The sequence below is a fragment of the Cryptosporidium ubiquitum genome, assembly GCF_001865345.1.
Source record: "Cryptosporidium ubiquitum isolate 39726 chromosome Unknown contig_20, whole genome shotgun sequence".
Lineage (NCBI taxonomy): Eukaryota > Apicomplexa > Conoidasida > Eucoccidiorida > Cryptosporidiidae > Cryptosporidium > Cryptosporidium ubiquitum.
In genome coordinates this window covers 355,949-368,719 of record NW_021639828.1, presented here as the reverse complement: position 1 = coordinate 368,719, position 12,771 = coordinate 355,949, and the positions used below count along the sequence as shown (strand labels likewise).

General features: G+C 32.5%; 5 protein-coding genes across 5 annotated transcripts; 3 read left to right on the top strand and 2 right to left on the bottom strand.

The window, feature by feature from the left end:
- Window positions 1-651: 651 nt before the first annotated feature.
- cubi_01497 (uncharacterized protein) lies at window positions 652-1,923 on the top strand (the record flags this gene model as incomplete). Its single annotated transcript, XM_029018509.1, has 2 exons — window positions 652-802; window positions 911-1,923. 2 exons carry the CDS (start codon window positions 652-654, stop codon window positions 1,921-1,923), a joined length of 1,164 nt encoding a protein of 387 aa, XP_028873736.1.
- A 1,170-nt stretch (window positions 1,924-3,093) lies between these two features.
- Window positions 3,094-5,313, bottom strand: cubi_01496 (41 kd oocyst wall protein; the record flags this gene model as incomplete). The annotated part of the gene is made up of 1 exon (XM_029018508.1): window positions 3,094-5,313. The coding sequence occupies one exon, from the start codon at window positions 5,311-5,313 to the stop codon at window positions 3,094-3,096; it is 2,220 nt and encodes a 739-aa protein (XP_028873735.1).
- A 1,857-nt stretch (window positions 5,314-7,170) lies between these two features.
- Window positions 7,171-9,039, top strand: cubi_01495 (uncharacterized protein; the record flags this gene model as incomplete). The annotated part of the gene is made up of 1 exon (XM_029018507.1): window positions 7,171-9,039. One exon carries the CDS (start codon window positions 7,171-7,173, stop codon window positions 9,037-9,039), a length of 1,869 nt encoding a protein of 622 aa, XP_028873734.1.
- A 978-nt stretch (window positions 9,040-10,017) lies between these two features.
- cubi_01494 (uncharacterized protein) lies at window positions 10,018-12,129 on the top strand (the record flags this gene model as incomplete). The annotated part of the gene is made up of 1 exon (XM_029018506.1): window positions 10,018-12,129. The coding sequence occupies one exon, from the start codon at window positions 10,018-10,020 to the stop codon at window positions 12,127-12,129; it is 2,112 nt and encodes a 703-aa protein (XP_028873733.1).
- A 29-nt stretch (window positions 12,130-12,158) lies between these two features.
- On the bottom strand, window positions 12,159-12,687 carry cubi_01493 (uncharacterized protein; the record flags this gene model as incomplete). The annotated part of the gene is made up of 2 exons (XM_029018505.1): window positions 12,159-12,338; window positions 12,433-12,687. The coding sequence occupies 2 exons, from the start codon at window positions 12,685-12,687 to the stop codon at window positions 12,159-12,161; spliced, it is 435 nt and encodes a 144-aa protein (XP_028873732.1).
- Between the last annotated feature and the right edge of the window lie 84 nt (window positions 12,688-12,771).

Here is a 12,771-nt window from a genome sequence, read left to right as displayed (position 1 = left end):
GACAATTTCCGCCACTTGGTTTTACTTTTTTTTTCCTTAAGAAATGCCTTACTATTAATTCACTTAGTTAAGGTAACTAGCTGGCGGAACATTATGGCGCCATGCCCGTTAATTATTTTTTTTTTGCCAAATTTTTATAGTCAAAAAAATGACTTTATATTTGGAACGAGATATCATCCTTAATTGCATAGGATTTTACTTAGAATATGAAAATCTACCAGGTATTAATTTTTTTTAATACTCTTTCACTTTCGTTAAAACATATTTTACCCCCCTTTTTTTGATAATTCTCTTTTAGAAAGTTTACAATGTGGATGCAATGCATGCATGCAGTTAATACATGCAATATAATACAATTATTATACAGAATACAAAATTATATCATAGTTAAACAAAAAATAGGAAATTTGGGGAATTGAATTCTAGCTGAAATTTTACAAAAGAAAAAAATTAAAAAATGAACCACTAGGTGAAGATAATAATTAAGAATGCTTACAAATAACTGAGAAAAAAGAAAATATCTCAAATTAAAATATTTGATGACTATTTGAGATGATTAAAATTGATACTATATAAAAATTTACTCGGTTGAAAATAATTATTATGAAGAAAAGTCGCTTTACTTTTGAAATAATAATCTAGACAACAAAAATGGCCACAAATAACAGACAACCAATAGATACAACAATAAGAGCACCAATTTCCTGTGATGTTCTGAGCCAAGCTTTTGATACATCCATACTTTATGAAGCAGTTAAAGCTCCAGAGGGCATAAGCAAGGATGAATGGGCAGCACATAAAGGTATGTTTTGAAAACAAAATGAAGATAGATAGAAGCAAGAATACTTTTCTTGCTTTTCAAAATATCTTCAGTATTTTTTACATTCTTTACTTATTTTTAAATTCTCAGTCATGGATTTGTTTAAAGACGCTCAAATGGCATGGGGATTTGTTAGCAGTGTTTGCCATTGCCCACTTATGAGAGCTCATTTCATGGTATTTAAATGGCAAGAAGACCCAAAAAAGGCTGCAATGCCTTTGCCTGCAACTGTGTATATAAAGTCTCTGTTTCTATGGGTGGATTCACAAATATCAGACACCAAAATCTTCCCTTTAAAGCCTGGTAAGTTCAAATTCAATTTAGAAACTCTATTTTTATTAACTTTTTTATATCAAGGGGTGCCTTTTGCTGACGACTTTCAATTAATTGTCAAAAACTTGCTAAGAAGATTATTCAGAGTATATAGTCACATTTACTGTCATCATTGGCCTCATGTAGAATCAATTTCAGCAGCAGCTCACGTCAATTATTGTCTTAAACATTTTGTATATACTGTTCTCCTTAACAAATTGTTAGAATGTAATGAACTCAAACCTTTGGAAGAGCTGGCTAGTTATATTATGGAAGAAGGAGAAAGTTTTGGACGAAATTCTGTTGGTCTTGCCAATAAAATTCAAGAAAAAAATTCAAATGGGGAATGCCAAAAAAGTCAAGTAAATCCAATCCTTGTTAGAACTTACATTAGCTCTCCTGAGACTCATATTCCTTCAACTAACAGCTTAACCGCAGACTCACCCATTTCCGAAGATAGAATTGAAATTTCACACACTGTTCCAAACTCTGGAGAAGACCCTCCCATTACAAAGTCTATCAAGCCCAATATTCCATCCTATCAACAAGCTATTACAAAAGCTCAGGCTGTTGGGAGAGTCCAATCCACATGTAGTGATAGTATGCTAATTACTACAAGTAAATCCGATGCTGATAAAAAAGATAATTCTATACATTCCCGGAAGATCAAAACTTATCCTTGGACGGAGTTTGCAAAAAAGTTGATTCTATGCACAAAGAGAAAGAAGAAAGATGGCAAGTTGTTTAGTAGTGGCTTCTTAACACCAAAAGCTACTTCAGAAAACCTTTGATATAAGAAAAAAAAGCTATTTTCATTCTTCAATATAACTTTCCTGACGCTTTGATTTTAATTGTATTCAATTCAGGTAAATATCTTCTTTTTCCAAAAATATGGCCATTCACAATAATGAGGAAGGCTCCCAAGCAATTGGAATTTTCGCTCTAAATATTTTAATACTGACAGAATTTAGTTTCAATTCTGTAAATAACTTACAAGAAGATTAAATAAGGCAAACCTTAATTACTTCAGCAAGTTAGAGGGTATATATACTCCTAATAATTTACTCTAAATACATATATAATATTATCAATTCACCAGACTTTCCTAGCATTAGAACTAAAACCCCCAAATTTACACCTATATCAAAATAATTCCATCAAACTACACAAGCTTCATGTTCTTAAAAATTAAATTGATTGCATTTAATTAGATTTAGGCATTGTTTAAATAACCTGTGAATATGAACAATTATACCAGATCTATATTTACATGAAACAAAAGACATTTTGAATCATTTTCAAGACTTAAAATTGATTAAGGGAAACTAATATTTATTATAATATCTATTTCAATATCTTTCATTCTCTATTGAAAAATAAAATTAGAAATAAAGTAAATAGATTAGATAGAGTTACAAAAATGTATTAATTAAAACCTAAATCATAAGATATAATTCTGTTGATTATACCTTTGAGCAATCACTAATTATAATTTGGGAACTAATAATCTGATAAAATGCCAGTTATACTCACTTCATAATTACCTTTAAAAACCCCTAATAAATACGAAAGGCTGGCCTCTACACAATTAAATGGACATTCGTTTGAATACTACCATCTGTACCTCGAGTCCAAGCAATTCGAGCTTTATAGAATATCAATGAAATCGGCCGAGTAATAATAGGTATTTTTACTCATCTCTCCTTTAATAGCTTAAATAAAGCTTAAAATTTTAAAACTTTGTAAGCTAGTTTACTTATATATTCTCCTTGTAGGTGAAACATATAGCTTTAAAACTTGATCTCATAGATTCTACTAAGGTAAAAAAAACTTTTCTATTCATATTCAAACTTCTTTTGACCATTTTTCTTCTTTATATATATCTCAACCTAAGAACCTTTAATTAGCACAAACTCTAATGTATCTTCAAGCAAATCCTAGACCACTACATGACCTTAAAATCATCTATGCAGAGCAAAGTTGGATATATTTCTTCTGTAATTGGCCAAATGATAACCGTGACTAGTTCTAGCACTGCTACTGGCAGTGGTTGTTAATGTAGGACAGGAATCAAAACAATGGTAATTAGAAACCCTGGCAAATGCCTCATCCGCATGCATGCATTTACTCATTCCACATGTAATTACATTATCATGATAATTTTTGGTGGCGGTCTTTTTATGTGATTTGTCAGCCATTTTGGATTTTCTAGCAACTAAGAGCGAATATCTCCAAGCCTTGGCATCTCTCCAAGATCTAGTACAAATTTCAAGAGTAATTGGCCGCTTTTCGGTCGATTGTATATAGTCAGTGCCAATGGATGAAGGAATATCGGATGGAAAGTCAACATTGAACTCTAAGTCAGAAACAATATAATCTTCAATAACAGACGCTCCAAGATAAGAAACTGTGAAACTGAAGCCATGAATACTCTCCGAGATTGGACCAACAGAAAGTATGAGCCCAGGGTCAAGCATATGGACAGGGTTTTTTGACTCATTTCTTGGATAATAGAGATATAATGTGTCAAGAAGGAACCCATAAGGGTCTATTGCCTGGTTATTGATTCCAATATGTACGCCTCCACTTCCGATATTTAAAGTTAAGTTACTTAGAAAATTGTTACCTATTGGTGAAAATAAGGTATTGTCAATCTGAGTTTTATGATCAATAGATTTGACCTTATTCTTAATATCAGAGTCATTCATATCAATAATCCCATCCATAGAGCACTTTGATCTGTGAGATTTCTTTATGACTTCAAGTACGGGAATGGAATCTCTATTACTTTGGCTTTGAGATTGATTTTGAGTGCAACTATATTTGGAACAGGATGAGGTGCTGTTTTTAGAGGACATTCGAACTTCTCTATATAAATCAAGGCAATCCCCAAGAATAGTTTTTTCACTCAATAATGGAGATGGATAAATCTGGTGTGAGTCTGAAAGTGATCTTGAGCTGATCATAAGCGCCCAGAATATATCATTACTTTGTAAAGAGGGTATTATCGGATTACTTCTTTTAATATAAACAAGCCCAAAAACACAGTTATCGAGAAAAGCCTCTTTTGAAAGACTTGATAGTTGGTTAAGCATAAGTTCTGACAATTGCAAGCTATACTTATGCTGCTTATTCCTTACATACTCTTCATCCTCCTCAATAGTAGGAGGACAATCATGGTCATATATACACAAAGCACTATCAAAAGGTATAAGAATCTCGTCAGTCTCACATCCCATAGAAACATCCTCAATTTCTGTAAGAGAACAAAATACCTCAGAGTCTTGGCTATTCTCCGAACCCTCCATGCTTAAAGTTGGAGAAGCCGCACCAAATCTAGGGTGGCTTTGGCTAATATTTCCAAAAGGGGTATCCTCGCAGAGCTGTTGGATCTGATGGGAATCGTGATGGTGACTGTTTTCGAACTCCTTTTGCATTAATCTCTCATTAAATTGATACTCCTTATCAATTGATAGAGTGGAGATAGCCCTTGTTTCAAGTCCATCTCTGAGATAATTCAAGTTTCCTTTCCTCTTAGAACCGGCTCTATCCCCCTTTAATTCTCTGGAAACCATCCAAGCCTTACAGATCACAACATACAATCCACGATCCTTTAAGAATTTCTTTTTATTAGAATTAGATAAGGTTTCAGGACCAACTTCTATAGCTCTGGTCGCAGATTTCTTGAATGGCTTCAGAAAACTCTCCACTATATAATGTAGACATGACTGAGTTGCTTCTATTAGCATATTACTAAATCGGAAATTTTTTGAGTCTTCGGCTTTTGAACGGTACTTCCTACTCTTAAGGGTCCAAAGAATAATAGCGTCCATCCATTTGTCCTTTTCAGTTGGTGTAGAGGCTTTAAGTTGATAATCTCTATGTGGTGTACTTAGGGTTATTCCAAGTGGGCCATCAGCAAACACATTTTCTACTATCTTGAGATTAATTGATCCACGAGGCTGTTCATCTCTAAAACTTGGTTTCTTTGCCCAATATACCAATGTTCTGTCCTGTTCTAAAAGGGCAAAATACCTACTTTGCCAGCCTCTACCTATTACTGGGCTCCACTTCTTAAGATATCCAGAAACATATTCATGCTCAATTAATTCTTGAACCATTGAAGCCGATCTTTCTATATGATCCGCCTTTAAACTTGACGGATGGTACAATTTACCCATCTTGAAATAGATCAAGGTGAGCACAGGATTACTATATCTACATAAACCTTGATTTTATATTTCTGGAACAGAATTGAATTTGAACAGACAGATATTTGTTGAATACTTTCTAACCTTTAACTCTACGTCTCAAAAATTCCTTTCTTCGGCTGGATTTATGCCAATAAAGCTTAGACTCTGCCGTGTTATAAGGCGGACAGGAGCCTGTTTTAGCGGATAAATAGAGAAAACTGATCTCCAAGTTTTATGTTATTATTCTTACAAATTCTTCGATTTCTATTTCTCTGACTTGGAATTTCCTCTGCTCTGCATCCAGGCGCCACACATGGCGCCATTCGCCACGTCGAATACTTGAAAAAAGTTAAATAGCTGAATATGTATATTTATATATATACATATATATAAATATATATAACAGTAATAATAAAAAGGAGGGAAGTATTGAAAAATAACCTGAGGTTTTTGTTAAGTATAATTTATATTTTACAATTAAGTTAATGTATTGGCCTATCAACGTAAATGTAAATTTTATACGCAAATAGAATTATGTATTGGTATTTATTCTTGTATAAATTATATATTAAAATAATAGTGTAGTTAACAAGAGGTATACGTAAATGATTAAAATATGAATATTTAATCAGTACATCTGAGACTTAAAAAAGGGGTCGTTGTTTTCGAAGTTTCTATAAAAAGATTCTTAAATCATATATTTCAATTCATATTTTTTTTACTGTTCAACGTTTACTCTTCCTTACCTGATTTTTCCTTGTTATATCATCCTATTACCTAGACAAGCAAACTACATAGATTTAGTCTCTTAAAACAAACTCACTCAAAATAGAAATTCTAAAAACGGAAGGCAACGGTTTCGTAAGAAAAACCCACTCTCGAAAACGAGAATGCCCTCCGGACAACTATCCACCATTTCTCTTAATGCAGACTGACTCTTATTATTTAAGTCTGCATTGCTTGGCAGGTTAATACCCCCTGAATTCCATTGATTATGCGGACTTGAAATTTGCAGGTAAAAGTGTCAAAAGTTTGAGTACAAGCAATTGGGAATTTTCATTTTATTCGGATGATCTAATCGTTCCAAAATGGCAGATGAATAAAGCCACCAAACTTAAGTTAGACAAATTCTGCCTTGGCGAGTTAGGGGACATTCTGGTTTCATTAACCAAATATATCCCAACATTGGATGTGCTTTACTAATAAACTTAACCAAACTGATTCCCTCAGAATCAATGGGAAAAATCGATATATACAAAAAGATCCTTTATTTTTTAAAAACAACCTTCCCCTCTTGGTCTTTTTTTAGGCGGTAACATATATTTTCCGAAGGTTTGGCAGGGTTAGGCGGGAAGGTGTCGAAAAATAAGGAAAAATTGCATGTAATAAGTGCAAGCAAAAAAAAGTAAAAAATAGCAAGCCAAACAAAAAAAATAAAAGCTGTTATAAAAAAAAATAAAAAAATCATATATACATATATAATATATGTATATGTGATTAGAGGTTTAGATAAGTTTTTAATACCTAGAAATGCAGAGATAGAATTGTACGTATACTTCTGGTATTTGGCTCATGTTGCTTAGTCATTGACTCAAGAAACTCGAATAACATTACGGTTTGAAAGCGGAAATTATTACGTAATTGTTAAAAAAGGTGCTAAATTGCTCATTAATTAATTATTTATATATAAAAGACAAATTTCCGTATTTGGTTAAAACGGGCTTGGGTTAGAGGCAAGCTAGGAAAAGTCATATAAAGCCCATTTTCTATGTAAGAATATATATATATATTTAAATAAAGAAAATAGCTACGGAAATTGCAAATAATTAAAGTAGAGATAAGAAAATGAATAATGAATACACAGATGACGGATATATGGAAAATGAATATGATAAGTACGTAGAGTACGCTGATACAGAACAGTATGAAAGTCCTAACCAGTCACAGTACTATGATTATGGCACAGATTCCCAGTATCAGTACCAGGAGCAGGAACAAAGTAATTTAGAGGCCATTCGAACTCGTTTAGCAATGGCTTTGTCAAGCAAGAGTGCATTTCTACAGAGTGCCAAGTCTTCATTTGTTCAGTTTGATGAAGAAAAAAAAGGCAGACTTAATTATGCAGAAACAAGGCGTTTGCTTGAGAGATTAGCAATAAATTTAGAACTTCCTCCAATAGATGATAAAATGCTTAAAACCATATTTGGTAAGTATGATGTAGCGAAGAAAGGTTATTTAAATTTTGAGCAATTTGCAAAATTCTTTTGGCATTTATTAAATAGTATAAGAGAAAAGTACTACCCAGAGAAATCAATTCTGGTTACCCGTGACCAATTTGTTCGTAGGACTTCTTTGAAAAGAGCTGACGATATAGAAAGTATATTTAGCTTTGATAAGAAAATTGGAGAGGGATCTTTTGGAAAAGTTTTTTTGGTTAAAGAACGTTGTAGTGGATTAACAAGAGTATGCAAGATGATTAATAGGTCTCTCTCAAATATGACCCTGGAGCAAATAGAGGCAGAAGTCGCAGTTTTGAAAAGTTTAGATCATCCAAACATTATTAAAATTTTTGAGGTGTACGAAGACAATGAAAATATGTACATTATCATGGAGAATTGTGGAGGAGGAGAACTTTTTGAGCGTATACATGAAGCAGTATCTAAAGGTTTTAGACTTAGTGAAAGATATGTAGCACATGTAATGAGGCAGATAATGGGAGCTTTGGCATATTTTCACTCAAGGAACATTGTACACAAAGACTTAAAGCCAGAAAATATCTTAATGCAAGAGAAGTCACATCATTCTTCAATTAAAATTATTGATTTTGGATTAGCAGAAATTTTCAAATCGGTTGATGACCATAGTAGTCATGCAGCTGGTACCGTTTTGTATATGGCGCCAGAAGTCTTTTTACGTGATATTACAACCGAGTGTGATGTTTGGAGTGCAGGAGTTGTAATGTATTTTCTTTTAGCAGGAACTCTTCCATTCACAGGAAAGAGCATAAAAGAGGTGCGAAATAATGTTTTAAACACTGAGCCAAAGTATGATGAAGATTGTGTACATATTACTCCAGAAGGAATCAATTTACTGCAGTTAATGCTTCAAAAAGATCCTGCTCAAAGGCCAACAGCAAGAGAAGTACTTTCACATCCTTGGTTCAGATATTCAAAGTCCAATAATGAACCAATTTGTATTAACAATAGGCTACTTCATAACTTAAAGAGTTATATGAAACAAAATCAGCTAAAACATGCATTGGTGAATATGATGGCACATCAGTTAAACGTAACTGGCCCTCAAATTAAGCAGATCACAAAGACATTCAAACTACTAGACCAAGATGGAAACGGAGTTCTTACACCTGAAGAACTTGTTTCAGGTCTGCAGTCAGCTGGAGTTCCGCAGTGGGATATTAATCGAATTGTTCAGTCAATGGACGTTGATGATACTGGATTTATTAGTTATACTGAATTTTTGGCAGCCTGCTATGAGTGGAGAGATAGTGAACTTGGTGCTATTAAAGCGGCATTCAATAAGATGGACATTGATGGAGATGGAAAGCTGTCCGTGGATGAATTTGAAAAAGTGCTTTGTAGTGGCGATCAGAAACTTCTTGCTCACAAAGACTGGGATGGTATTATTAAGGCTGCTGATACAAATGGGGATGGGGTTGTGGATTGGAATGAGTTCTTGAATTACATGATTAACTAAGAAAGGACTATTTCGTCATTCAATAATTTATCTTTTTAGTTTGCAAAAAGATATTTACTGTAAATATTCCGAGTGAAAAACCCAAATACAGGATATTCAATCAAATATAGTTGGACGTATTATTTTCCATTGTTATTTATAATTCATGATTTTTAGAGTGATGTAAGAGAGTACTTGGGAGAGGAGTTCACTAAATTAGTCAAAATACTACGTAATGCTTTTGATTATTTTCTATTTTTGTTTGGTTTTATGATTTTACTTTGGTACGAGTTCTTAATTAACTTTGATTCAACAATTAATAGAATTTGGGTTTCCATTCTCATTGCAAAATTTTAAAAAGAAGACCCTAGTACTAAATATTAAGTTTGTAAAACTGCATGCATGCATGCATGCATGCATAAAAGTAGTTTTCTAAATTTTTATTTCCACAGTGGGAGCCATAAAGAACAAAAGGCATATCTTGTTGTTGGAAACAGTGGATTTAGTAGTAAAACCCCCCCTAGTCTTCTTGCCCAAGAAAGGTTACTCGAATGGCAGTACAATAATTCAAAAATCATGAAAATTCTATAATTTCATATTCTTAATTGTTATTTTGAAAACTTACGTTTTGAGTTATTTATTGCACATTTTTCAAAAGCAATAAAAAATATTGGCGCAAATTGTTTTTTAATAAGAAAATACCATATTATACTCTCTGAGTGGACGCGCCTTTTTAAGCAAATAAAAATAGTTAAGTGACATAAATTTAAATTTACTAGAAGAAAAAGGCTGAGCAAAAGTTTAATCAAATAGGTTTACACATTGATTTTCTAAAAAAATTAAATTTCTTCTAACTTTTTTTGTTCTGGCAAAACGTGATTTAATTGAGCTCTTGGTTAATAGTTGTGAGATTATTAATTTAAATTCACAAAGGGCCATATTAGGTTTCGAAAATAAGTCTTTTTTTGTTAGTTCTGAAGTTGGTAGTGCTAGGTAAGCATGGAGATTGAAGAGAAATATGAGAAAGCTAGAAGAATCACTCAGTTTGCAAAATGGTCGGACAATGCAGACAATCTGACAGGATTACCTGTTTTAGATAACAAGAGAAAGGGATGGCATATCCCTGCAAATGTTATAAAAAAGAAGGCCAGGCAAGATTTAGAGGGAGAAAATACAGACAAAAACGGGGAAAATAAACAAATTTTTTCAAAGACCGAATTGAGGCGTTTAAAAGAGATAAAAAAGAAGGAATCTATGAAGCTAAAGAAAAATAGGCAGAGTAACAAAGTTAATTACGAAGATAATAACTATAATGGGGAAATAAAGATTTCAATAAAGAGACCGAGGGATATTGCAAGAATTTGCGATATGGTAATGTCTGATCCAGAAAAAAACATAGAGCTGTTGGTATTACTTTTGGAATATTGTGAACGGAATTGGAATTCAAGTAAAAAGGAGATGAAAGGTAATAATTTGGATAATAATGCGATTAATTTCCCAATCGAACTCAGTGTTATTTCTCTTGTGTTAGTTGTGAAGGATCTTGTTCCTGGCTATAAGATTTCAAACCAAATAATAGACTTAGAAGGTACAGGTTCAGAATCGACTAGTGGTAAAGTTATTCTTAGTAAAGAAACTCAAAGGATCCACTCTTTTGAGAGGAAAATTCTTAATATTTATAAGAGAACGTGCCTTTTACTAAAAAAAGTACTTGGATTTGGTGGCAAAATTAGTACCATAATAACCAAAAGTAAATCCGCAATTTTAAGATCGACGTTGGACTTGCTGGATGCAACATATCACTTCAATCACCATATTATATTACTGAGAATTATTATACTATTTTTAATGTCGGGGGATGATAAGGATCTTCAAACTAGTTCTTGTCTTTCTTACTGTAGTGAAGGACTAACAAACGTATTAACCAACGATACATCTCTTGAAACTGGAGTAGAAGCAGTCAATATAATTCACGAGGTTTTATTTAATAGAAAAAGTAAAAAGAATTCCGTAAGTCTGTTCACTCTTTCGAAATGGGTTCTATTGCCCTTTACCAAATATACTCCTTGGCACAGAATTGAGGAATCAAAGAGTGAGTTTAGAAGGATTTTTGGCCCAAACACTAATACCATTAGCAAGGAACTCATTGATGAAATTCAAAAAACAAGTGCCACTAGAGTAAAGGTTGAGATACTTATTGAAAGAGAGGAACAAATCTTAAAGCATCTTTTCGCATTTTACTCAAAGGTTTTACTGTTAGATTTGGATGAACTTGAACACGTTTATCTAGGAATATCTCATTATAGTAACAGAATAAACCCAAAGATCAGATCTGAACTTATTGAACTTATCAAAAAGAAACTTTATAAGAGCGATACTCTAAAATGGAAAAGCTTCGTAGCAGTACTTAAATGTTGTTTTTCTTTACTTCAAAGAGGAAACCAACTTAATGAGCAACAGCTTGAAGACAATTCTTGGATTTTGAGATACCTTGTTTTAAGACTCGAAAAAGAACACATTAAAATGAAAAGCATTCTCAACTCTCCCAAAAATATTAATTCAAGTTATTTAAACGAAATGGGAATTGCTTTTCAAGATAAAGATTTACCTACCATTATTTTGAATACAAGTATATTTTCAAGCTCTAATTCGAGTTATCTTTACCGTCTTATATTTGTTATAACGCAAATTTCACTTTTATTATCCAAATCTGGCCAAGATGATTCAAGCTTCTTCCTGATTAAGCTTTGCGGTCAGTTAATTATCAAATACCCAAAACTCAAAGTTCTTTTAGATCCAGAAGGTATTTCATGCAATGATTTCCCTATTGATGCAAATTCCATATTATCTGCGTGGCAATACCAAGAAATTTCTCTATACTATATTTTGAATGAAATTATTGAATGCCATAAGTCTAGTTCAAAACTTAAGATGGCTTGTAATATGCTTCTTTCGGAGTCTGCTGATAATACAATTCAAAAAAATGCAGTAATTTCAATTAAAAAGCACTTTGGAAAAAACAGATTCAACTGTGATAATTTTGAGTCTTCAAAGAAAACGATTGAAGAACTCAAACCATTATATTATATTTTGAAATTAGTTAATATGTAAATCATCATTACCAACATGGTTATTATCTTTCATCTAATTCTTTTGTTAATTATTGATTTTTGTAGAAATGGCAATATATTGTCAATATCTTCCTCAATATCTAAACATAAATCAATTGGGTAGTCTTTTTCTATTCCATTTGATCTGTACAACCCATAACTTATCATTTCATAAAAATTTCTTGGGTCAACTTTTTCTCTATAAACACCCTAAAATGTCATTTTAAGTTAAATAGTTTTCATTAAATTAATAGCTTAAAAGGCCATTTATCAGATTTATTTCCCTAAAGTATTTTAAACTTACATCTTCATTTTTTACATTAACGTATATTTCTCCGTTAATTGTGTTATTTTCCATTGCATTTAAGATTTTGTTTTCTTGGCTAAGAGTCTTCGAATTTACCAGTTCACCTGTTCCTTGGCCTTTCTGGAAACGATCAACAGATTCTGCATAATTCTCAGTTAATTCCAAATTGTTGATTTCTTCTGTACACTTTATTTCGCTAGTTTCTTCTATAGGTTCCTCAATTATGGCTTGCTGCGCAGATTCATCTTCCATTGTTTTTTATTGCTGTTTTGAACAAACCCAAATAATAATAATAAAAACAAGATGAATGATTATGAGTTTAACCTGAAATAATCT